Source organism: Suncus etruscus, chromosome 14, assembly GCF_024139225.1.
Source record: "Suncus etruscus isolate mSunEtr1 chromosome 14, mSunEtr1.pri.cur, whole genome shotgun sequence".
Lineage (NCBI taxonomy): Eukaryota > Metazoa > Chordata > Mammalia > Eulipotyphla > Soricidae > Suncus > Suncus etruscus.
In genome coordinates this window covers 6,744,223-6,771,272 of record NC_064861.1, presented here as the reverse complement: position 1 = coordinate 6,771,272, position 27,050 = coordinate 6,744,223, and the positions used below count along the sequence as shown (strand labels likewise).

Here is a 27,050-nt window from a genome sequence, read left to right as displayed (position 1 = left end):
GAGCGAGGGGGCGAGACGCACCTCCGTGGGGAGGGCTGGGAGGGCGCTGGGCTTCGCTTCTAACCCTCAACTCCTTCCCATTTCTCTGCGCTAAAAAGGGGGCGCTGGGGGGAGCCCCTCCTCTCCAGACTCGCCCTTCCCGCGCGGGGGACCCCGGCAGAGCCTCGGTCTCAGGTCTCGGGGCGGAGTCTCCCCCTCGCTGCCCAATCAGGGCGGCCCCTCTCGCGGCCCCTGTGATGCTGACGGTCCTCTCCCTGGACTCGCCCCGCGTGCTCCGCCCCTTTGGGCCGCGCGGACGGGGCCAAGGTGAATGCATTATGCTAATTGGGCGCCGGGCCGGGGCGCGCGCTCCCACCCGCGCGCACGAAGCCCCAGGCGGCGCGCGCTCCGGCATCCCGGAGGGTATTTAAGGGCTGCGGGCGCCGGCTGCGGGGACTCGCCGGGCGGCGCGACTCGGGCCTGGCCGCTCGCCTGCGTCCCGCGCTCGCTGCGGTTCCTCTCCCCGCCGTCTCTTGGCTTTTGCTCTTTCAGACTCTCTCGCATTCTCTCCCCCGCCGTTATCTTATTTATTTGATCATTATTCTTTTCTTTGCTTTGGCACCGAATCCCGGTGGGCAATCCCGCTGGGAAAAGCACACCCGAATAGGAATAAGGCAACATCCACGAGACGCAACAGGTCCGGGGCCAGGCGCTGGCCCCAACTCCCTCGGACGCGCTCGAGCGCCTCTGCAGAGAGGGAGGGGCTCCTCCTTTTCAGGGGAGTCCCAGCAGCTGCACTCGAGTCCGGATATTTTTCTTCCAGCCTGCAGCCTCCGGACTCGGGGTTCTTTTCTCCCCCTAACTACCAGCGGAGAGGAGGAGAGGAGAGCGGAGCGTGGTCCCCGCTTGCCGGGTCCAGCTGCATCTCCGTCTCTGCATCCCGTTCCTCGCTCAGCCAACTAGTTGTGCGGGCGCCCGGCTGAAGTTTGCAAACCACGTCCTGCTCTGCGTGAAGACGGGGCCAGGGGGACGGGCAGGGAGGTGTCGCGGCCGCCGGCCACGCCGTCGCAATGCTGGGGAAGAAGCCAAGCGGGAAAGGAGGGTCCCGGGAGCCGGGCGCGCAGACCCCGGGCTCCGCCGGCCCGCGTTGCGCCCGCGCCGTGGCCCCGTGCGCGGCCCTCCTGTTCCTAGTGGCCGTCGCGTCTTGTCTGTACCTGGGGGTGAAAACCAACGACCTCCAGGTTAGGATCGCCGCGCTCGAAGCTGCCCAGACCGGGGACCCCGCTTTCCGCGCGCTGCCCAAAGCTTACCTGGAGGAGCTGAACGCGATGGTGCACGAGAAGGTGGAACGACTTCTGGCTCAGGTGGGAGAGGCTGGCGGGAGTTGGCAAGTGGCGAGCACATTCCGAGGCGGGTTTCTGGGCACTGGACAGGTCTCTGTCCTTTTCCCTCTGCCTACCTGGAGCCGCACAGCATGCAAAGGCTGTTGTAGCTCCCCGGGGCATCTGTGCCTTATTCGCTGTGTCACTCACTCTTGTTCCCTTCGCTTTTGCCCATGCACGCGCGTGAAGCTTGTATGGACTTCCAAAGGAGGGAGCATGGTCAGAGTCACAGGGTGGAATTGCTTCTCTTTTGAGTTTTCTGGAATCCGGACATGAATCGTCAGCAGTTTTGTGATCCTTTGCAAAGAGAGCATCCTTTTTACCCTTCGTAGGTTATCAGGTTAAGACCAGAGGGGTTCTTTATATATTTGCGATAACCATTCTTGAGGGAGTGATATAATCCCTAGATGATTTGCAGTCTTTGATTTCACACATTGATTATTATTGTTGTTGTTTTTAATGTTGGGGCCACCCACGCACCCCTGGCTCTGGGCTCAGAAATCACTGCTGGTAGGCTAAGGGGACCATATGGGATGCCGGGGACTGAACTCAAGTTGGCTTTGTGCAAGGCAGATACCCGAACTGCTGAGCTATCACTATGGCCCCACAATGACTGCTTTTATGTTACATATTCAAAAATCAAAGTATTATTATTTTTGCGTGAAGGATGGGGGAGAGGTGTTTATGAATGCCAGGCTATTAGAGTAGAGAGTTGAAAGGACTCTCCTAGAGGTAGGAGGTTTTCTGAAACTTGCATTTTTTCATCAGAGAGACTGTTTGGCAGTAGTTACAGTACTACCTCTCCGTAATCAGTTGATCCTGATAAACAAAGTATTGGTTGGTTTCAAACCCATAGCTTGCAGAGGACTGCAGTGAGTTAATGCCATGCTTTTGCTGTTTGCTTATACTTGAGCTGAGGGGGAGCGGGACCAGGGAAGTCTACAAATTCTGCAGTCTTGATGCCATGGCAAGGGTTAAGGGTCATTTTTAATTTTTTAGGACTTAGGTACTGTTATCGTTGGACCCATTGCCAAATACACCTGTAAATGTTAGCTATGTGGGCTCTTACAGTGCTCGTCAATGAAGTATCTGGCCACAGAGTCCCTGAAGACTCCATAACTCAATAGTGCTACTGATGGTTGTTAATATGTTTCCTTTTCCTCCAGAAATCCTATGAACATATGGCCAAAATCAGAATCGCCAGAGAAGCACCTTCAGCATGCATCTGCCCAGCAGGTAAAATGCAACAGATTTAACCAGATTTCCATCACAGGAGAGCCGTGGAAAACAAAGGTCCCATGTCTGTCAAATCTACCTGTAATCATAGCGGAGAAAGAATGCAGACCCAACTGAGTTTAATAAAAGCAACATGTCTCTCAAGAGAATGGCAGAGAAAGCTCCAAACATTATGCTAAGCAGCATACCCAGGCCTGGTAGGGGAAAGCCAAGCAGGAGATAGAGATAATCACTCAGGAAAATGTAGGCCAGTTGGTCTACAAAGGTCTCTGGTTTACAGGTTGAAGAACATCCTTCAGTTTTATTCAGTGATTTGAATATCTCCGGTGGAAAAGGGCTGCAGAGCATTTTAGCTTTTGAATTCCTGGTGGCTGGTGTTGCATTAGTGCAGATTTCTGCACTAATTTATGTTAGTAAGTCTCCTTAACTTCCTCTCTGGCTTTTATTCTTTTCTGTCAAAAAGCTTCCTAGCCTAGAGATCAGAATGAGGACTCGAAATTAGTCCTTTATTTTGAGCTTCCTATTATGAAAAATTATCTTCTCAGAAGAGGCTTTATGCAGTGTCGAGGGGCTATTTTTGGGGTACAAGTTTAAGGAACTATGTTAATGACAGCATATTAGTATACAAGGATGAAGAAGAGAGACCTGAATGAATAACCCTCTCTGGAAATCATTAAGTATCCTCAAAATTCTGAGTAGTCAAATGTCTATAGACCGAACAGTTTAAAAGCCCTTAGACTGTATCCATTGGAAAACATTTAGCAGATTCCACTGATGAAAGCCATGAAAAGCTCCCATGTGAACCGAGATTTTTATTGCAGATAACTGTTGTTAAAAGTCTTTGTGAGGGCCCGGAGAGATAGCACAGCGGTGTTTGCCTTGCAAGCAGCCGATCCAGGACCAAAGGTGGTTGGTTCGAATCCCGGTGTCCCATATGGTCCCCCGTGCCTGCCAGGAGCTATTTCTGAGCAGACTGCCAGGAGTAACCCCTGAGCACCGCCGGGTGTGGCCCAAAACCAAAAAAAAAAAAAAAAAAAAAGTCTTTGTGAACATTTTCCTTTTTAACATAGCTAATAGAAAAGTGAGTGAGTCACACTCTTTAATGTTCAGAAATATGATAGTTATATATTTATAGAAAAAAACTAGTTTATCTTTTTTTCATATTCTGAGAATTATTTTCCCCATGTTGTTATTTTGACACAACCAGACCAAGTGCCATGCTTAGAAACTTGAAATGTCAACTTCTGTTTGTAAATCATAAAATTTATACTATTTATATTCTGCTACATTATTGAACATGATGGAGGTTTTTTGTTTACTTCTTTAAATGATGCTCCCAATTGAGGAGACATATGGGGAGTAGGAATGCAAAGAGTTAGTATTTGACATTATAGGTTCCAGTCTGAGTTGTTTTAAATTGGAAAAGAATTTAGAAATGAAAAATTCAAGGAAGACACTTTTTTTTGGCTGAAATTAACTAGAAACATCCTCTTCAGCCTGTAGGGATAATTTTAATTCCCAAGACAGTTGGTCCAGGACTTCACTGATCATGTGCTAGAGTTCATCTTTTTGTCTGCATGAAAATTTCTTCCGTGCTATGTGAAAGATATGGGTATGTGTTTGATTAATAGGATTCTTGGTGAATGAATTTGGTAAAAAGCTAAAAAGATCTTTCTTTATCTTCTTTCTTTCTTTCTTTCTTTCTTTCTTTCTTTCTTTCTTTCTTTCTTTCTTTCTTTCTTTCTTTCTTTCTTTCTTTCTTTCTTTCTTTCTTTCTTTCTTTCTTTCTTTCTCTCTCTCTCTCTCTCTCTCTCTCTTTCTTTCTTTCTTTCTTTCTTTCTTTCTTTCTTTCTTTCTTTCTTTCTTTCTTTCTTTCTTTCTTTCTTTCTTTCTCTCTCTTTTTCCTTCCTTCCTTCCTTCCTTCCTTCCTTCCTTCCTTCCTTCCTTCCTTCCTTCCTTCCTTCCTTCCTTCCTTCCTTCCTTCCTTCCTTCCTTTCTTTCTTTCTTTCTTTCTTTCTTTCTCTTTTTCCTTCCTTCCTTCCTTCCTTCCCTCCCTCCCTCCCTCCTTCCTTCCTTCCCTCCCTCCTTCCCTCCCTTCTTCCTTCCCTCCCTCCTTCCTCCCTCCTTCCTCCCTCCTTCCTTCCTTCCTTCCTTCCTTCCTTCCTTCCTTCCTTCCTTCCTTCCTTCCTTCCTTCCTTCCTTCCTTTCTTTCTTTCTTTCTTTCTTTCTTTCTTTCTTTCTTTCTTTCTTTCTTTCTTTCTTCCTTTCTTTTCTTTCTTCCTTTCTTTTCTTTCATTTTCTTTTTCATTTTTCTATGATGTTTATTATAAGCAAACTGTAGAGGTCTGATCTGTCACCTGAAAGAAAACTATTACTATTAGAATTTTCTTTTCATTATTAAAGATAGTCATTTTGAACTTCCTTTTTTTATTTCGGTGGGGGGGGCATTGCCCCACACTTGGCGATGGTCAGGGATTACTTCTGGTTCTGCACTCAGGAATTACTCCTGGCAGGCTCTGGAGAGCATATAAGATGCTGGTTGGCCACATGCAAAGCAATGCCCTCCCATTGTGTTATCTCTCTGGCCTGAAATATTTCTCTTCTTTACATATTCTCTTATATGTAGCAATTTTCTTCCCATCATATATGCATAAATGCATGATCCAAAGGGATATAACAGCCTTTTCTGGCCTCTTCTGTTGGCTTCCACCAAGGGCTGCTTTCCTCTTAATGCCACAGCACCTGAACCCTACTTTTTCTTGGATTGTTAAACCTTTTACACTGGAATATGCTCCTTCTAATCCACAAGCTTGAACAGGGATCTTGCTCCCGGAATCGTTGTTCTGAAAACCTTCTCTGCTGGTGGTGGTCACCTTCAAAATAAAGACATGTTGCTGAAAATAGGATTCTGGGACTATAGGAAGGAGAACAAGTTCTTTTGCACTCTGACAAGATATCTGATTGGAGGATAAAGAGGATTTGAAAGGAGTCACTAACTTCCCACCGGTGCTGGCCCTGTCTGGTTGGCAGCATTGGAGTTGTCACCCGGACATCTTTGAGGTGACTCACGTCTGTAAGCTCAGCCCAGTTCCTTTGGACACAAGCCCATCTCTTGAAGTTGACACTCTTGTTGACAATGTCCATCAGGGTCAAGGACAGAGAGCAAAGCTGTGATGTGGGTTCTCTCTAATTGTGTCCGACAGAGCTTAGATCCAGTGAGGTCATCTTGGGGCTTTCATTAGATGGTTCGATGATGTGTTAGGATCAGAAAATGGTCCTAAATGTAGATTGTAGGAACTGAACTCTTGTTGCTCTCAGTTAACTTGTAATCAAATTGGCTTAATTGTATGGCATTTTAGTTAAAGATGCAGGTTACAGGATCCTCTGGATGACTTTAGGTGAGGGCTTACTTAAGATAAGAGCTATTTTCTACTCACCTAGATCCTAAGGCACATGAGATGGGTCTGAAACTCAAGTCAGGTTTAGACGTGTGTGAGTTGCTAAAAGCTGGTGACTGATTAACACCCAGCATAGCTATTCATGAATTGTGCTGTGCTTTCCTTAGAGAATACTTTTGCAGCTGTGACTCTACTAGTCAATATTTCTTTCTGCTGCATTGATGATATTTAGTTCTTTGCAGATAGATGTTGGTCTCCGTATTTATTTAAAAACTTTTATTGAAAGCACTATGATTTACAAATTTATTCATAAGTAAAAGATTAAAAGATGAAAAAATCAGAGCTGGAGTGATAGTACAGCAGGGAGGTCATTTACCTTGCATGCAACCAGCCTGGGTTCAATCCTGGGCATCCCATATGGTCTCCTGAGCCTGCCAGGAGTAATTTCTGAATGCTGAACAAGGAGTAATTTCTGAAAACTGCTGAGTGTGGCCTCAAACAAATGGAGTATGGGACCCCAAAATAATTATTGAGGGGCTGAAGAAGGTAGGGTGTTTGTTTTGTAGTTGACCCAGGTTCCATCTTTGGCATCCCATATGGTTTCTTGAGTCCCATTAGGAGTAATCTCTTGAGCACAGAGCTAAGAGTTAGCCATGAGCACCATTGAGCATAGTCTCCCAAACTATTGGAGGACAGTAGTTAGTGCAGTGATTAGTGTCCATGTCTAACATGCTTCTGACCAGTTTTCAATTTTGGGCCCCCATGTCCCTCTAAGCCATGGAGGTATAGGCAGATCCCTAGCACCACAGGTCAATACCACATCCTTGTGCCTTCCTGTCAAGGTTGAGAGTAACCAGTGGGGCATCAGGCTTCTTGGGACCACCTCCCCTCCAATTCATAATATAGTTGGGCAACTGTCAATCTAGTCCAACTTCAGTCACCTTTGTGATTCCCTTCCCCCATTTGCTTTATTCACACATGCAGAGAATGCTTTCTTTTTTTAAGAAAAATATTTGCTTTTAAGAAATTCCAGAGTGAAAAATCTAAAAGTCATACAGATTGAAGCTGTGTTTAAGCAGAATATTTGATTTAGTAGTTGCCGAGCCAGGGAAATTTTCTGGCATCTGTGGCCTGGCTCGTGCTATACCCGCCCCTCTGAGGAGAGAATAAATTGGCTGTTCGCTTTGGCCCTAACATTCTGTTTTGGGTTCTGTTCTCAGAGTTGGGCAGGAAGTATGTCTCAACCAGGCATATTTATGAGAGTGTTTCTAGGTGCCAATAGATGAAGAACGCTGGGAGCTAACAGCAAACCAACGGTCATTCCACCATACAGGTTTCTTTCCAGCCTTCCTCCTGAGGAGCAGCCCAGGGATTGAGCTGTGAGCGTCTCTGGGTGTGATGAGTGGGAAATAAGCCAGGTCCAGGGAACCCAGAGCTTTGCCCTGGCACTAGGAAACCCTGAGCTGGTCCTCACCTCGAATGACCTTACCAGACTTGCAGTTCATGGCCCCCATACTCAAATGTCCATGGTATGGAGAGTCAATGGTGATTCTCCAGGTACTGAGAGCCTGATCTATGCCAGAACTACCCAAGTACTTAATGGATCATTATTATTATTTGTTGTGTTTCGACCACACCTAGTGGTGTTTGTGCTTATTTCTGTCTCTGCACTTAGGAATTGTTTCTTGTAGTGTTCAGGAGACCACATGGGATACTGAGGATAGAATCCAGGTTGGCTATGTTCAAAGCAAGTGCATTATTCAATGTACTATCTCTCTGACCCCCAAGTACTTATGGATGAGCAGGGCCACATCACTGTTTGCTTTGTGGGCCATGGATTTTAGTGAGGGTGGCAGCTCCTCAAAATGCTATGAGTTTACCGCATGGCAATGCATTCAACCAAGGAACAGAAGAGCATGCTTTGGAGAATCTTACCAAACTATCTTCCACTTTGAAAAAATAATGTAAGGAATTTTCTCTTTTTAGGACCATGGGGGAAGACTTGGGCCATACCTGATGGTGTTTAGGCACTAAGTGCTCAGGGTCACTCCTGGGAGTGTTCAGGGGACTATACCATGCCAGGGAGTGAACCAGTGCCAGTCAGATGTCTTAACCCTTGTACATTTTCTCCAGCCATATGTGTTTTTTTCTTTCATCTGGAAGAATAGAGACAAATCTGAAGTAAATGCTCTATCAATGGATGAAAAGCTGAATTTATGGTTTGATAAGGGGATTTTGATGTCGGAGAGGCCCATATAAATGGCCCACTTAAAACCCCAACAATTGCCTTTTAAGGTACAAGGGCTGTGGTCCATGGGAATTTTTTTCCTGCTTACCCTCTATGTTGGAGTGTGGAGGACTCAGACTCACATCCTGGTGGCACTAGGCAGCGTAGCTGTCCCTGGTTCCTCTACGTCCACTTGACAAGCCTTTACCAGGAGTCAAATCCTGGCTATGGAAAGCATAGCTAGAGTAAACTCTAGCTGAATTTCAGTCATTCTAACCAGAGCACAGCCCCTCTTCTGCTTGGAAAGTTTTATTAGACATGACTAGAAGGCTTGGATATGTGGCTTCTGTGGTAGATAGACTGCCATTATAGGCTCTGTCTATGCTATCTTTTTATGCTCTATCAACACTATATAATTTGTAGTAGTCCATCTCTATATGTGATTTGTATGTGAGAAATCCTGGGCTTAATTTCTGACACAAAATTTCAAACCCCTTAGCACTACTAAGTGTGGCCTCCACAATCACTGGCATAAAAAATGTCTATAACCTCTAAAGTTCCTGTAAACTTTTCAAGTCTGTGAAAATGATTGGATTGAAGAAAAAATACATAAGGCTTAAAAGTGTCTGATTCGGACATGTTCATTATCTGGTGTCTAGCTTTGTGATGTCTTCTCAATGATCTGTGAGGACCAATGTTAATCATGTTAATCAGTGTTAACAGATTGTGTTCTCTCAGGCCATCCTTCCTCTCAGGCTCTCTTTAAATTACCTTGCTAGTTGAAATTCACTTCGTCATAGCCAACTTGTATTTCCTTCAGACACGGCTTTTCACATAGGTCAGGTATTTAGAAGAGTATATCAAGAAGGGTATGATAATGGAACACAGTGGTAGTTGGAAAGAGCTTTCGCAAGGCAGCAGATGAAAGAGTATTATTTAAACGAGAGTAGCAAGCACACCCTGCCCATATGAGGGTCAAATACTAAACTGTGTTGTCAGAGTTCCTCGAAGCACTCATGTTTAGTGGCTTCAGTTCTAATAGCACACTTTGAGCCAGTCCAGGAGTGACAGTGGCAGAATGCCTGACATCCATCTCCAGAAACAATATTGTTTCTTCACTTCACTTCTGCATCTTTTGTTTTGATGTTATCAAGACACTCATTCTTCAAATATTATTTTCTTTTGCTTACTTTAATTATTTTAGGGGTATGTGTAAGTGTGAGAGAGAGAGCTAGAGAGAGTGAGAGAGCTAGGAATTATTCAAGAGAAGATTCTAGGTTCTATATGGGTTTCTCCTGGTTTGTTTGAAGATGGTGCAGGTATAAAAAGCTCTCAGGCCATACGTAACAACTATTGTTTCTGATTGGTTTATGACAGTAAAATAAGCACAGGAAAGTTGACAAGGGGACATGGATTATCTGAATTAGGACTAGGACAAGAGGGATGAGGGCATCCTCTCATCAAGTTGATGATTTCAAGGTACATAGAGAGTTGGTGGGAAATAAGCCAAAATCAAGACTGTTGTAAAATCCAGGGGGCGCATTTTCTACTCCAAGAGAAACTCAGTAAATGCCCATCAAGGCAGCATCCATCTGTGCCTCCAGTGGAAAACATACAGGACCTATTATGATAAAGTGTTTTCTGTTCCACCCTTCCACTTTATAAAAATTGTGTGGTGGTTTGGTGGAAGCTGAGAACATGTAGACAACACCATGAGGCACCAAAGAGGTGCCTACCCGCCCTGATATTCTTGCATGGGTCATGTTCGTACAGTGGTTTAATGCTCCATGATATTTACCTGCCACTGCCCTTGTGGCCTACTCATATATTGAATTCTTAAGATATGTAGAGTTTCTATTTCATTTGGAATCTGCTCAGTCATTTTGTAATTAAAAATACACTCAATGTAGACGGTTACAAGGGAGAAGTTGTTGAACAGTGGGAAGTAAAAGTAAGTGGAAATCACTGATGAATGCAGATGAGTCACTTTTCATTGGCATCGTATATTCCTCTCAATACCTCTTCTCTAAGTCATTGAAGCAAGAGTCCCTTGAAGAAATGCCACTAGATGCAGGCACATCCCTTCTGTGACCACTAGGGGGAGGAACTGAGCTAAGCATTGGGAAGGCCCTCAGGTTCCTGCCGACTCCTCTACTGGAGTCTTCTAGTAAACCTCACATTTGTATTAGTTAAGATGTTTAGTTATTAAATTCACAGATAGGAAGCTTGAGGCTAACGTTACAACAGCAAGAACAATTGAATTTTCCAGTAGGGAATTTGATGCTTATCTTTTCTAATTTCAAAAATTATGATCAAGAACCAAGAACCTCTAGCACATGTCTGAGACCATTTTTGTGTAGAATCTTCCATTTCAGTTTCTTCAGCTACCACATACCTGATAGTTGGATCTCATTTATTATGTCCCTGCAGTCTGACAGTTGAGTCTCATTTATCAGGAATGTTCACCATGCCCGATTGTTTGGATATTAATAATTTAGGTTGTTCGCAGCACGGTGGTGAGTCAGGTACACAAAACTTTTCTTCTAGCTGGAATGTGGTCAGCACATACTTAAAGACAATTTTCACATTGAGGCTCAGTGGCTGAGTAAATGACATGAATTGTAGCAATATTTTTGGTGCAATTGAGAGTCTGAATGGATCTGAGTAGAGAAAGTACCTTGGGGATTGAAAGGGGAGAATGGCTCAGAATTCTAGTCTCACTACCATTCTTTTAGTACACTGCTGAGCAATGGGTAATGGAGTCAAAGGGATTTCTGTTCCAGCTCTGTCTCCAGAAAATGGGAGAGGTAGATCTCCCAGGAGCTTTGCATTTAAGTCTGGTCTAGACTTGTGCAGATGGGTGCTCTTCCTTTTGGTCTGCAGGATGCCTAAATTAAATGTCTCAGGAATGTTGACACAATTCTTATCTAATATTCCCATATTTTGGGTCAATTCTGGGGCTATTCAGGATAAGAGGTTCAAAGTTGTGCTTTATGCTTTCTACTCTGAGTCTCTGGACTCTGGAGTCCAGCACATCATTATTATAGGACTCACATGATGAAACATGCTTACAACCCACACTCAAAAAACTCATCATTGGGCTGGAGTGATAGTACAGGAGGTAAAGCACTTGCCTTGCATGTGACTGACCCAGGTTTCAATCCCTAGCATCCCAAGAGTAAATCCAGGAATAACCCATGAGAATCTCTGAATAAGACTCCAAAACCAAAAATAAAGAAAAAACCCACAAAAGCACCCCACAACAAAGAAAAAACAAAAACCTTCATTTAGAGCTGAAGAGCTAGAACAGTGGGCATGGTACTTGCTTGCCTTGCACGTCGCTGTCTCAGCTTCAACACCTGGTACCTGATATGGTTCCCTGAGCCCCACCAGAATTGATATACCTAAGTACTGCCAGGTGTGACTTCAAAACCCAAGCAAATAAACATACCAACAAACAGAAGCCCCAACCACTGAACTTCAAACTCATGCTAAAATGCAGGCAAATTCTAGGGCTAAATCAATTTTGAAATTCTGAAAATAGTTTATTAATGAATGCATGAGGGCTCAAGGTCAGAGCAGACAAGGTTCAAATGGAAAGAAGCCTTTTAAATAATCTGTAAGTAACTATTTTGCTTAGGTCATTTACAATAAAAAAACTTTTACTTTAAACATTGTTTTCACATCATGGTCAGCACAAGAGAGTTTCGGTTGTATAACTTCACATCTCTGTATGTGTAGGATCATTTCTGTTTCTACCACTCAAGTTCCAGCACGATTCAACACCTACAAGAACTTTCTGCTTATTCTTTCCCTCTTGCAACCATTAGAGTTTTCAGTGAAGGCCCCCCCCCCCCCCAATTTTTTTTTTTTTTGCCAGCTCATTTGCTTTTCAATAGTTGCCTTTCAGAGGGTGATTATCACCCAATCATCCTGGCTGGGGTCAAGTGAGTTTAAGTGACCCTCAAGGGTGAATCCTGATGCTGACAGCTCAGGGGTCTCCCTGTACAATTACATTCTACTTCCTGCGGGAGTGTATTGGGAGTCCAATTCCTCCAATCTCATCTATGTGTGCCAGGACTGCAGCTCTGGTTTGTATCCGTGTATCTCCAGGGCTTATTGCAGAACTCTCTGTAGGAGGTTCTCTATAAAAGTTTATGACAGTGAGGACCATGTCAGTGTGACTTGGTTGAACTTCTATTGTAGTGTACCTCCACAGATGCTAAGATCCTCACCCTGCACTTTTTAACATTTCCTCCAAGGATTTCATGAGCCATAACATATTAAAATGGATGCAAATGTGAAGGTCAAATAGTTCAGGAGATTGGGCTTTAGCATGGAAAGAAAGAAGGAAGGTAAATAAGTAGGTTTTATGACAAACCTAATTATGAACAGGAACCACCGAGTGATTGACAGGAAGTGGGAGGAACTAGGCACATACCCCTCTGTGTTTGGTTTTTTTTTCCACTGTGCTTTCATGGGGTGTGTTTTGGCTGTTAGGGTTTCAAAAAGTATGTGAAGGCAGGGGTCAGGGGAAGGGAGCCCACACTCACTCCCAATAAGTCCTGGTGATGTCAGCCCAAATACAGGCACACCTGGAGTTTGGGCCATATTGGTGTCTCTGCAGAGATCTCTAGAGGAGTGTTGAAGCAGGGTCATTGGCAAAGCAGTGACTGTGGGTTATGGGTGCAGCAGGCATGGCTTCAACAGGGCAACCCACCTGTGTGTCTGGTGTACCCATAATTTTTATGAATTGGTTTCCATCTCTTTCAAAAACAGAGTGAGCTTGTGGAGCTGGCCAAATGCAGAAATGGCAACTGTGTTTGTCCCACAGTACATTTTTAAGAGGAAGTCTTTATTGTGGGAAAGCTCTAAACATCCCCTTAAGTTGTTGTTGTTGTTGTTGTTATTATTATTATTATTATGTTTTTGCTTTTGGGCCACACCCGGCAGCCCTAAGGGGTTACTCCTGGCTTTGTGCTCAGAAATTACTAATGGCAGGCTTGGGTACCATATGGGATGGCAGATATTGAATCCAGGTCAGCTGCATGCAAGGCAAATGCCCTACTGGCTATGCTATTGCTCTACACCCCCTTAAGGTTTTGGGGGATATCTGGTTTGATGTTATTTTAGTTGTATGTGACACTGATGATGTCATTGCATTGAAATTTAAATGACAGTAGGAATAAGCTTGGGAATTTTCTTTTTTTTACCAATAATGAAGGATCTGTACAGTCCATTGCATAGAAAACATCTGAGTCTGGCTACTGTCAGAATGTGACAAGTCCTGCAAAGGGATGGGATCTTTGAAAGACAATACATGAGCGCCCCTGGAAATGAATGTCTACTGTCATTGGCAGTGCTCTGCTCTGTGGGAGAAGGAAGCTGCAGACAGTAGTTTGGCCAAGCCTACACCTTCCTTGTTGTCTTCTTGGACAGTTGAGAGTAGGACAGAACAATTGTGTGCATAGTTGAGCTTTAGTGAGCACTTAATTTTCTTTGGAATGCACAGTTTCAAACTATGGATGTCCAGGCTGTCTGGAAGAGAAAATAGCAAAATGATATTCATGACTTTACCCTTGAAACAAATAGAATGATCATTAAAAGCAAGATTGGGAAGACTGAGTAAGTACTAAAAAGTTAAGAAAGTTTATGTATGTCAACTATAGGTATTATGAGCTGCCCAAAAATGTTTAATCAGTTTAGCTGTATTCCTTCAATTTGCTTCCTGAACACTAAATAAATATCACCAACTTTCCAAGAGTTTGAGTAGCAAGCTGGATGGTGAGGCTCAGCACCCTACACACGCCACACACCTGGAAGGTTTTAATTTTTTTTTTTTTTTTTTTTGGTTTTTGGGCCACACCCTGTGACGCTCAGGGGTTACTCCTGGCTATGCGCTCAGAAGTTGCTCCTGGCTTCTTGGGGGACCATATGGGACGCCGGGGGATCGAACCGCGGTTCGTCCTAGGCTAGCGCAGGCAAGGCAGGCACCTTACCTCCAGCGCCACCGCCCGGCCCCATCTGGAAGGTTTTAATGAGAGAAAACTAGCCCTAAGGAATGACACCCATGCAGAAACCAAGGCCTTTGTGCTCTCATTTATATCTCCCTTCTGTGTGAAGGTTTATATTGCTCTAAATTTCAGTTCCTTTGGAAGATCCTTTCTTGAATATTGCCTTATATTTTCCATCAAATTCTCATGATAAATGCAATATTTTGTTTTATTTTTCCATTTCCCCCACCTCTTTTTGAATTATTTTTGAGAAATGTGATTTTTAAAAATATAATTGCTTTTATTTAAGCACTGTGGTTACAGAAATGTTCACCATTTCTACCCTTCACTGGTATAACTTTTCCACCATTTCCCTCATACCATCTTCCCCTTCCTGAGAAATGTGATTTTTTTTTTTTTGGTTTCTGGGTTACACCCGGCAGCGTTCAGGGGTTACTCCTGGCTCTATGCTCAAAAATCGCTCCTGGCAGGCTGGGGGGACCATATGGAAGGCCGGAATTCGAACCACCGTCCTTCTGCATGCAAGGCAGATACCCTACCTCCAATGCTATTTCTCCAGCCCCAAGAAATGTGATTTGTAATGGAAAAATTTGTTTGTTACAGTTTGGGACTATTAAGAAAATGCTTAATTGGGCTGGAGGAGATAGTTTAGTAGGTAGGGTGCCTACCTCTATGGCTTCCTGAGAAGCCATATGGCAACCTCTATGGCTTCCTGAGAACCACTAGGAATGACCACTGAGTGCAGAGAGGAGTAAGTTCTGAGCATTGCTGATTATGACTCTCTCCTGTGACATAAATAAGAACCTTATTTTTCCTCCATCCTATTGGTCATCTTCATTCTGCCCAAGTGGTCTCCATATTGCTAGACTCCCATAAAATGTGTATTTATGACTATATCCATCAGCAACATTAAGTGATCTCAGCTATGCGCTGGCATTGTTGGTGAAATAGTCTTTTTTCTTTTAATTTAAACACTGTGGTTACAAGGTTGTTCATACTACATTTTTCCCCCACAGATAAAGTTGTTCATGATTGATTATAGTCATGCAATGTACAACAACCTTCACCAGTGCACATTTCCCATCACCAATGTCCCTAGTTTCTGAAATGGTATTTTTTAAAGAGATAAAAGGATGACTTTTATATAGATAACATTAGCCGAGTGAGTGTTAAAGATTTTACTTACATTATTAAAAAAGTAGGTTGGAAGATAAAATTCACTGATAGAAGAACTTTGAGATAGTTCCAGAAAATTGATATTACAAAGGAAACAAACCTAGACCTCTTCAAGGTGAACGCACAGGACTTACTCCTGGCTCTGTACCTCGGGATCACTACTAGTCGGGCTTGGGAAGCTGCAGATTAAACCTGGGTTGGCAGCATGTAAGGCAACTGCCCTCCCTACTCGCTAAACTATCTCTCTAGCTTCTAGTGTAACTTTTCATACAGACCTCCATGAAATACCTTCCTTTGACCCCCGGGCTGCTAGTATAAGTGGTTTGCTAGACTGTCTTGAGTTATAAAGAGCAAAACCCATGCTCAATTTGCAGCAGAGATACTAAAATTGGAACAATAAATAGAAGAGTAGAATGAACTCCATGCAAGGATGACATGAAAATTTGCAATGTTTTCAGTATTAAAAACAACCTTAAGTGATGAGGATCAGGACCTTGGTGATTATTGGTATTTTGGATGAATGTTATTTATTTATGTATTTATGTATTTATTTATTTATTTAATGGGCTTGTCCTGGGCATTGTAGGTTATTTTTTGACTTTAGTCTACTAGATGGCAATTGGTCTAGTCAGCGTCCACAATTCAGTTATGTCCCTAGACAGTTACCAAATCTCCTTGAGGGGGACAAAGCAGCCCTCACCCTCGTTAAGAAACCACAAACAGCTGGAAAGTCCAGTGAGGGCAGGGAAAGGACCATTATGACAATGAGAGTTGGGAATGATCGCTTGACAAGAACTGGGTGCTGAAAGGAGGGAGAGTATGATACCCCATAGTAAAAATATTGTAAACCATAGTGTCTAAAAGGGAAAAGGGGGGGGGAGAGGTGAGAGAGGAGAGAGAGGTCTCTTACAGAGAATGGGGAATGGGACCATTGGTGGCAGGAAATATGCCCTAGTGAAGGGTTGGACATTGTATGATGAAACTCAATCATGAACAACTTTGTAACTGTATATCTTATGTATATCTCAAGAATACTATAATTGATCAAAACAAAGCAACTAAAGCATCTTTCTTTGAAGGTCCCTCAGGGTATAGAGAAGGTTTGAATAGCATCTCTGAGCTGGTCACTTCTAAAGAGGAAGTGGAGGGTGACCCTAGCTCTCCAGGCCTATTGATCTCCAATCCTGGAAGGTTCCTGCAGGCCCTGGTGATGCCAAGGGGCCTGAGCTTTCTTTATTTCCCTTGCTCTGGAGGACACTTCCTTTTGTTGCCTGATGATCCTTCTTAGCGTTTGACTGCAGCATCAGTACTGTTAATATGAAACATGCAGGTGAACAAAAATACAAATTTTGGATTTTGATTCATTCTGCCCTGTCTTTCTCTCCAGGGAAGCCCACTCTCCAGAGACTGGGGCATCTTAAATATTCCTGCCTGGGCCCGGAGAGATAGCACAGCGGTGCTTGCCTTGCAAGCAGCCGATCCAGAACCTAAGGTGGTTGGTTCGAATCCCGGTGTCCCATATGGTCCCCTGTGCCTGCCAGGAGCTATTTCTGAGCAGACAGCCAGGAGTAACCCCTTAGCACCGCTGGGTGTGACCCAAAAACCAAAAAAAAAATATTCCTGCCTTAATTTGGTCAATAGAAAGGCAGTTGAATTTGCAGCTGGGTTTTCTGTCTTCTTAGAATGTTTCTTTTGATTCTGAGTGCTGGTCACACGTCTCCAGCTGTAGATGTGGGAGCATCATAAATATGTTAACTCAATCTCTTGTTGATGCGGTTTTGCAATGGATTATTTTAATTAATTAATTAATTAATATTTGTTTGTTGGGCCACACCCAGCAGCACTCAGGGGTTACTCTTGGCTGTGCACCCACAAATCGCTCCTGGCAGGCTTGGGGATGACCATAGGAGAAGCTGGTGATCAAATCCAGGCATGTCCTGGGTCAGCCTCATACAAGGCAGATGCCCTACCATCGTGTTATCGTTCTGGCCCCATGATTGATATTTTAGTGCCTCTAGAATTAAAGATTTTTATTTGTAGCACATGCAGGTTCTCAAGTGGAAATAGTTCACCCAGATTAAGTGATTTTGGGAATTGTTAAATTTGAGTATTTATTAGCTTTATTCTAAATATTATTAATTTTGTTGTAGTCTATAGAATTCATTTTTGTTTATTTTGGAGCCACACCCAGTGATGCTCAGGGGTTATTCAAGGCTTTTGGCTCCTGGCAGTGCTTTGGGACTCTATTTGCCAGGGATCAAACTCAGGTCGCTGCTGTGCAAGGCAAGTGCCTTATCTTGATGGCACTATAATTAATATTTTAAAGTAATGACTGTGTTTAGCAACAGGCTTGTGAAATCTTCTCTACAGAATAAACAGACTTCTAGAACCCACAGGCACGGATAACTCTGTTTCCTCACAGAGGGCATATGTTTGCTTGAAGCTGGTGTCTGCATGTGGTAATCGGTACTACTTCTGGTCAGATCTGGGAATCCCACTGTTGAGGAAGCAGTAAAAGATACCTAGATTCTCATTGCATCTGAGTTGGAATTTCTTCTGAGAGAGATCTCCTTGGCGGGTGCTCAATTTCTGATGATATGTTGACCAGACCAGTCAGCCTTTGGACTGGCTTAGTTTAAAGAAAAAGTCGTCTCTTCTTTGTGTTGAAAGTCTTTGTGAAATAAAACCTTGTGTGCTAGCCATACCCAACATCATAAAAAAGAAATTGAAAACAAAAAAAAAAAAAAAAAGAAATTGAATACTCTGTTTTGACAATGACAAATGTTTGAATCACCTACTGTGCTTCTTATTGGTTCTTTTATTTTTCCCAGGAAATGTCCTTAGCTCACTCAGGTGTTCCAGCCTGTCAGCTTGCTTCAAGTATTGAACATTGAGCAGGACAAAAGCTCTGGGGAGAGAGAAGAAAACTCCCCTACTTCTAACCACTGTACTGCTAACAAGCACAGTCAAAAGCTATAATAGTTTCCTTGTTGGGCCCATAATTTATGGACTGACACCGAGTTTCGTGTTGATGAAAACTCCCAAGTCTTTTTGATATATGCTAGTGCCTTGGAGCCCAGTCTTCCTTATGCTTTATACTATCCCTCCCCTCACTCCATTTATACTCCTGGGCTAGGCAGATCAAGGGTTTATATTTATTTTAATCATGTTTTCATCTGTTTTTCTAGAACCCAACTCTAGCCATGTCAGGATTCATTGGGTTCATGATTCTTTCAGTACGTTCTTTAACACATCTTAGCTTCACGTGATATTGGAGGCTGGAGGGAGACCACCAGTGTTTCCTTCTGAACCTGCAGTGGGATGTCTGTGTCTGTGAGTGCAGACAGAGACCATTGATTTCCTTTCCTTTGTCCTCAGTTTCTTCATGAGTATGGTTGGAGCGGTCTTTCAGCATTTCCTCCATTTCACTGGCTTTTATATTTCACAGCTTATCCAGTTTCTTAGAACACCGGTTCTTTTTCATGTTAATAGCCATTCTGTCAAAGTTTTTGAGATACAGGGTTACACAAATATAAGATTTCTTCACTGCAGAATCTGTGTTCCTCTGAAATGGAGCCAGTGTTGCATCATCCTTTCTGTAATTTTTATAGCACTGAACACTTCTTTTCTGTTAGGTAAGCAACATTGGCTAAGACCAAATTGTTCTGTGGGTTGATAGATTTTTTTTTGGTTTATGTTTTTGAGCCACACCCAGCTATGCTCAGGGGTTATGCCTGGATCTATGCTTAAAAACTATGATTGGCGGGTTGCTCAGGTACCACATAGACTGTTAGGGATCAAAACTGGGTTAGGCAAGCACCTTACCCACTGGACTATCTCTTTGGCCCCTGGTGGATGCATTTATTTTCCTAGTGTCAGGATACCATACAGGTTGATTGGAGGTGATTAGAACTTTGCCCAAGACTTTTCAAGATTAATTAGAAAAACGTTTCCAGGGTCCAGAGAGATAGCGCAGCCGTGTTTGCCTTGCAAGCAGCCGATCCAGGGCCAAAGGTGGTTGGTTCGAATCCCGGTGTCCCATATGGTTCCCCGTGCCTGCCAGGAGCTATTTCTGAGCAGACAGCCAGGAGTAACCCCTGAGTACCGCCGGTGTGGCCCAAAAACCAAAAAAAAAAAAAAAAAAAAAAAAGAAAAAAGAAAGAAAAGAAAACCGTTTCCAGAGTGGAGAGAAGTATATTGAGTTTGTGGAAAGGAGGAGATGAGAGGAAAGAGGAATTTGGAATTTTGGAGGAATTTGGAGGAATCCAGGGAGGATCAAGTTAGAAGCCAGAATGCAAACTCAGATGCCAGGCTGGGAATAGAAATGTGTATGGTCCTGAGCAGAGTGGAGCCTAACACCTATTTACAAACATTCTAGTTTGTAGGTCATCTTTTAGAGCACGTTGCCAAGCAAAGCAAATCTTTTAGTTTAAAGACCTAACTTTATGTTAGCTCCCTAATCAATTCTACCCACAGATTTGCTTTGCATGTTTAGAGAATATATATTTAATTTTATTTTTTGGAGTGGAGCACACCTGGCTGAGTTCAGGGATTACTCCTGACTCTGTGCTCAGGGATTATCCCTGGTGGTTCTCAGGGGATCATAGGGGATACTTAGGATGGAACCTGGATTGGCCGAGTGTAAATCAAGTGCCTTAATCACTGATACTACTCTCTGACTCTGAAGTGTATACATAAATAAATACACATATTTTGCCATATTTGGTGATCCTCAGAGCTTACTTCTGGTCTAGACTCAGGGCACAGGGGTCATTGCTGGCAAAACTCAGGGATCTATATAGGATCTCAGGGATTAAACTTGGGTCAGCTGTGTGCAAAGCATGTGCCCTACCCACTGTGCTACTGCTTCAACTCCCCCCCTAATATATTTTATGTGAACTTTTTTTGCTTGCTTTTGAGCCACACCTGGCAGCACCCAGGGGTTACTCCTGGCTCTGCACTCAGAAATTGCTCCTGACAGGCTCGGGGGACCATATGGGATGCTGAGGATCAAACCAGGGTTGTCCTGGGTCATCCATGTGCAAGGCAAATGCCCTACTGCTGTGCTATTGCTCCAGCCCCTATGAATTCCTTACTTTTTAGTGTAGTTTCCTTGTTGAATAATATAGCTTACTTTCTACAGGTAGCCAGGCACAGTAAGTATTTAAATAAACCCTTTCATGTGGCATATGAATGATGTGGCTTGATATCTCTGCTGGTATTGCAGGGAACTCTTGAAAGAAGAGTGATATAACTCTGCATAAGAAATTAGTAGACAAAAAATCTAAACTTACTAGAAAATAATAATTAAAAAATACAACCCCTCACCCTTGGTGGAGATAGAAATTAGGGCCTCTTATATGGAAGGCAAGTGCTCTCTTAAATTGTGAAACCTTAAATTTTCTTCCAAAGTCTGTCAAGTTCTTGATTTCTTTTTCTCCTTCACATCCAATCCTGCTTTATTTTGGTTTCTGGTCCACACTCCTGCAGTGCTCAGCAGCCATTCCTGGCTTTGTGCTTAGGAGTGACCCCTAGTTGTCCTTAGGGGAACATGTGATGCAGGTTGGTGAACCAGTTGCCCTGGAAGGCACCTCGTATTATTATCTCTTTGGTCCCTCATTTTGTTCTTCAGCCTGAATTCAGTAATGTTTCATTGATCTAGTTTTTACAAAAACTCCCTCTCCCTTTGCTCCCTCTCATTTTATACTTTATGGCTTTTCCATTTCTGGCTTCTGGTTAGGTTTTTGTGCTATAGAAGGGAAAATGATTTTAGTCTTAAGAGAATAGAAAAGTATTTCTATTACCATAATCATTCCGGAGCATTTATTCATCTTGAAGTTTAGTCCTGAAGGCTTTGCCGAAACTTTGATTTTTTTTGTGCCATTCCTCTTTGAGGAGTTGGATTGAAAATGTAGCCAGATATCTATCAACGTTCTACTCTCTTTCCTGGTGCAGCTAAAGAATTGCTTAGTATGAACTTCAGCAGACATTTGAAAATACAACTCCTTGAAAGGTGAACAAGTTGTAAAAACACACTTGAGGTGAAAATATAATAATTTAACTCTGTGTGGCTAATCAGTTTCTGCAATAGGTTGATTTTCTACTGGGCATTGACTTCTAAGTTAACTGGGGACAATTGATGGTTATATTAGCCACAGTGCATTTCACTGGATCTTAGACAAGCCCAGCTTTAAAGGGATTTCAAGGAAATGGAGAGATTTCAGGAAAAAGGTTTAGTAGAATGACTAGCAAATATGCTTATGTTGCTGTAAAATTAATGCATAGTTTTAATAAGAAAAGACCTGTCAATAGCTGTTTGAGATAGCCTTTCCCCATAGTAACTAGCTGCATCTAATCTTTTAGAACCAGTTTTCTAGAAGAGAAAGGGAGTAATAATCATTTAATAACTTGGCAGTGAAAACCTCTGTGCTTGATTGTTTTTGATATGAAAAGGGGTTTTGAATAAATCAATAGAAGTTAACAACCAATAAGTGGTCCTTTTAGGTAATTATCAGGAACACCTATCTTCTAGAACTGACCGTCCACTCATCTAAACATGATGAAAGCAGCTTGGAGGTGCAGTGATCTGTCTTCTGTATCTTGTATCAGCTGTATGGATAAAATATTTCCTACCATTTACTAGGATATCTTTATTTGTATATGTGTTTTTTTGGACCATGCCTGGTGTTGCTCAGAGATCATTTCTGGTAGGGCTTAGAGATCCTGGGACACAAAACCAGGTCTAGGGAATCAAACCCACATGCAAGGCAAGCACCCTACCTGTTGCACTATATCTTCAGCTCTATAGTGTAAAATCATGGAATATTACATGTAAATATTACATGTAAATCATGTAAAATAATTTTGTAGTGCAAAATCATGGAATACAATGTATTCTTGTAATTTGAATACAATTCCATGTAATCATAAAATATTATAATTTTTCCTCAGATTTTCTTTAGCTTTGAAGGGAGTTTTATGGTTACATTCAAATCTTAGTTTAGTTTGAGGTTTTGAAGAATGCCATTAGAATTTTGATAGGATTTGTATTTAAATCTGTATTATATTGTTTTTTTGAAACAGAATATTAATTCTGACTACCTATAAACATGGAATATTTTCCCATTTGTTTGTGCCTTCTCTTATTTCTTTTAATAAAGTGTAACAGTTTTCAGATATGTCTGTCACCTTGAGATAATTTAGCAGCAATGAAAGACATTAGCTGTTGTTTGTTTGAAATGGGTTTTTTAATTACTCCTTTAAGTCTGAGTAATATCCTGGCAGGACAGAGGATTCTTCGTTTAAGTTTCTTTTCATTCAAGACTTCAGATATGCTCTTGATCACAGAGCCACGAACAACCATTGACACTTTTGGGTATGGTCCTCAAACCCAAGTTCTCCCTCCATTCGCACCCCTTCTCAAAATAAAAATAGTTTTTGGATATATCATGATGTTTCCTTATGGTTTATAGAGTTTTGTTTGGGAAACCTGATGTGAGTTCCTTTATATCTTAGTCTTTTTTTTAAATTTTATTTTATTGAAATCATTGTGATTTACAAGTCCTATATAGTTGGATTTCAGACAATGAATCAGGGCAATCCCCACCACCAGTGTTAACCTCCCTTTTCACCAATGTTTCCAGAGTGCATACTATACTACCACCCTTTGGCCCAAGGGACCAAAGTGACCCTGTACTGGCCCCATAGTTCTGTCCTTTTTTGCCCTGGTGTCCCATATGGTCCCCCAAGCCAGGAGCAATTTCTGAGCACATAGCCAAGAGTAACCAACCCCTGAGTGTCTTTGGGTGTGGCCCAAAACCCAAAATAAATAAACAAAAAATTAAAAAAATAAGAAAAATTTAGAAATGTGAAATGAAACAAAGTAATTCATGTCCCAAGGTTTTATGAAAAAGCTGGGAGCCCCTATCTAAAAGATAAAAAAGAGGTGGCAGTTTTTTTTTTTTTTTTACTGCAACAAAAGTTGGGGAAAATAGAAAAAATCTGTGGCCTAAAAACAGGATATCACTACCCATGAAGCATCCTGCCATTAGACCAACTACAGGCTCCAGGTAAACTAAGTTGTCTAACCCCAAAGTCTTTTCTCATGGTTCCAGGAAAAGTTCACTTCAGTTATGGTCGTTGCAGTCAGACTTCAATAATTAGAGATCATGTTGTTTTTTTTTTTTTTTTTTTTTTTGCACAGATCTTATGTCAAAGTCAGGGTATCACAAAACGTCTCCTGTTTTCATCTCTCCATTAGGTGGCAAGGCAGGGAAACATGCTCTGAAAACAAATTGTTGATGTTTCCAAGTTGTCAGGGTGTCATCTGAACTCACCCTGGAGCAAGTTGGTGTCAGGGCAGCATTAGGGCCTTCCTTGATAGAAGTTCAATTCCTGGTGCTGGTGCATAAAACTTTGCTGGTTCCAAATATGGGATACAAGACTTGGGGGGTGAACAGTCAATGTCTGATTGACGGAAGCCTAAGTCAAGTCACTATGATAAATGTTCAGGGTGAAAGGCTCTCTGCAATAAAAAAATTTAGGAGCTCCTGTACCTATTATCCTATCTCTATTTCTATACCTAAGGTTTCCACACTTTAATGTGCTTATACAAAAAGAAATGATGCCACAGGATACTACTAGTGCACATGAAGGTAAAATTAACAATCTAAACAATCCCTATAACCTGGTTCTAACATAAACTCAGAACCAAGAGAAATGTATCTTCTAGAATTTCCTACTAAACCAATAAAAAAAAAGGGTGGGGAGAACTATCTTACAAAAAAGGAAATACACAATAAGAATTATACCTATTAAGGAAATATACCGAAAGAAATATACAAATATATATACATATATACAAATATCCCCTTTAAGACTTTTGAAATAGTCTGGGGTGGGTGGGTAAACTTTGAAGCGTAGCTTCAGCTGGCAATGTGGTCTTGTGGAGTCTGAAAAATGGCTTAGAGCAGTCAGGAAATGTCTTTGAGTTGAATCTTTTTCAAAAGCTGAATCTGGTAGTGAGCAACAGTCCATGTTATGGGAGGTGGGAGAAAAGGTGCCACAGAGAGCAAATCAGCAGCAGCAGTGGCAGCAGCTGTTTCCTGGACCAAGACAAAGATGGGCTGGCAGGCTGTCCTTTCACTTTGGGAGCTGCTGGCAGCAGGTTGGGGTGGAGGGGAATGTTTTGGATACTGAAGACTTAAGAACTGAGAGTAAAAAGAATTAAATAGGGAGAAACAACAAATCAGGGGTGAGAGAGTGAAGAAAGAAAGAAAAGAATTTGTAAAGTGGTACGCATGTGAGGGGAAAATGGAAGTGTTATATATAAACAGGGGAAAGAATTATACAGCATAGGCATTATGTACAATACAGAGGCACATTAGACAGACCTAGAGGTGGCTACCACATGCACACAGTCACAAACACTCATAGAGAGACAAATCCATAGGTTGCAGTGGAAAAACTGACCCAGGGGCCGGAGCGATGGCATAGCGGTAGGACAAAAACAAAACCAGGGGCCGGAGAGAGAGCATGGAGGTAAGGCGTTTGCCTTTCATGCAGGAGGTCATCGGTTCGAATCCCGGCGCCCCATATGGTCCCCTGTGCCTGCCAGGAGCAATTTCTGAGCCTGGAGCCAGGAATAACCCCTGAGCACTGCCAGGTGTGACCCAAAAACCAAAAAATAAAAAAAAAAAAAAAAACAAATCACAAAAAACAAAAACTGACCCAAATTTTGGAATAAATCAGAGTGTTTAAAAAATATAGTTGGGGGGGCTGGAGTGGTGGCTCAAGTTGTCGAGTTTCTACCTTTCACATGCTAACCTAGGATGGACTGTGGTTCAATCTGCTGGCATCCCATATGGTCCTCCAAGCCAGGATCGATTTCTAAGTGCATAGCCACCCCTGAGCATCACTGGGTGTGGCCCAAACCCAAAAAACAAACAAAAACAAACAAAACAAAATAAGATAAAAAATATAGTTGGTAGTTCAGATGGAAAGGTTTCCCAAATCCTAGAAAAACCATTATTGGTCAGGATAAACTTTGTTGAAAATGCTTCCTGGGTTAGATTTTGCATAGAATATTCTTTAAATAATCATAATTTTTTTTTTTGGGGCCACACCCTGTGACGCTCAGGGGTTACTCCTGGCTATGCGCTCAGAAGTTGCTCCTGGCTTCTTGGGGGACCATATGGGACGCCGGGGGATCGAACCGCGGTCCGTCCTAGGCTAGCGCAGGCAAGGCAGGCACCTTACCTCCAGCGCCACCGCCCGGCCCTAAATAATCATAATTTTTAAGTCTAGAATACTTAGAAATATGGTGATGAGCATTGTAAAAGGAGTCTACACCATAAAGTAGTGCCTAACAGGTCTTGAGCATCTAGGTTCCTTTCCTGAAAGCAAACTGAAAACATGGGCCTTCTGGTATAATAGTAAACTAGCTTGAATTGAAATTAAATTTGAAAAGCATGCTTAATGAATGGGCACCGTAGCAATAATCTATGGCACACAGTTGCCTATTCCAATGATATCTGTGGACATAAATGTTAGATTATATTAGCAGGCATAATCCAATGGGAAATGAATAAATTAGAGTATTTGTCAAGGCATTATCATAATGAACATTGTATTTGAAGTCTAATATATCACTGTAATGCGAAGCTACGGCATCCAACCTATATCTCCAAGAACAACCGTGAACAAAAAGATTAAAAAGTTATTATAGGGCCCGTAGAGATAGCACAGCAGTGTTTGCCTTGCAAGCAGCCAGTCAGGACCTAAGGTGGTTGGTTCAAATCCCGGTGTCCCATATGGTCCCCCGTGAGTGCCAGGAGCTATTTCTTAGCAGACAGCCAGGAGTAACCCCTGAGCACCGCCGGGTGTGGCCCAAAAACCAAAAAAAAAAGTTATTATAGACATATTAAAATTAAGACACTAAAACATTCTTATATGTGAACACTGTAATGGGAGTGCATGGCTTTCAAATACATCTGCACCTGTTTCTGTGGGTAAAGCATTCAAAATTATTATAGATGTCTATGAAGAGCAGTTATTTGGACACCTGCTTAATTTAAACAGCTGGATTCTTTACTGCAGTTTTCTTTGAAGTATAAAAGAAAATACAAGCCACTGGAGATTTCACAGAAAAGGTGGAGATTTCTGAAATTTCTTGATCAACAAATTTAAACCAACATTGTCTTGCTGCATTTTTACAAAAGGCAGTACAATGACCATTTTCTGTTCATTGTACTGGATTGAAACAGAATAAGTTGTATTCTTCAGGGATGTCCTGAAGCATATGGATATCCATAGCATACTGTGACAATTCAATGTTTTTTTTTTTAATTTTAATTTTGCCGAAACCATTGTGATTTATAAACCTTTTTCATAGTTGGCCTTCAGTTTACAATTAATCAGGACCAATCCCACCACCAGTGTTGACCTTCTAGTAATATTCCCCAGGTGCATCCCATACAACTCTTCTTGTCCCCCAGCCTGCCAGTATAACAGACCCATTTTTAGTTTAGATGGTTTAAGTTTGGGTCTCTTGATTCCATTGTTGACTTTGTTTTGGATATATAGTTCTTTCCCTTTTTAACACTACCGAAGCATCTGAGATGGTTAAAGTTTGGGTCTC

At 42.3% G+C, this 27,050-nt stretch overlaps 1 protein-coding gene and 1 non-coding gene across 2 annotated transcripts in view; both read left to right on the top strand.

The window, feature by feature from the left end:
• The first annotated feature begins 1,015 nt into the window (after positions 1–1,015).
• Positions 1,016–27,050, top strand: part of COL25A1 (collagen type XXV alpha 1 chain) — a 554,610-nt gene continuing 528,575 nt past the window's right edge. Inside the window, exons 1-2 of the mRNA XM_049786981.1 lie at positions 1,016–1,343; positions 2,528–2,597. Coding sequence (XP_049642938.1) covers positions 1,050–1,343; positions 2,528–2,597 — 364 coding nt within the window. The 5' untranslated portion in view covers positions 1,016–1,049. The remainder of the gene's footprint in view (positions 1,344–2,527; positions 2,598–27,050) is intronic.
• LOC126029280 (U6 spliceosomal RNA) lies at positions 15,772–15,877 on the top strand. Its single transcript, XR_007502907.1, has one exon. It is a non-coding gene; the product is annotated as a U6 spliceosomal RNA (small nuclear RNA).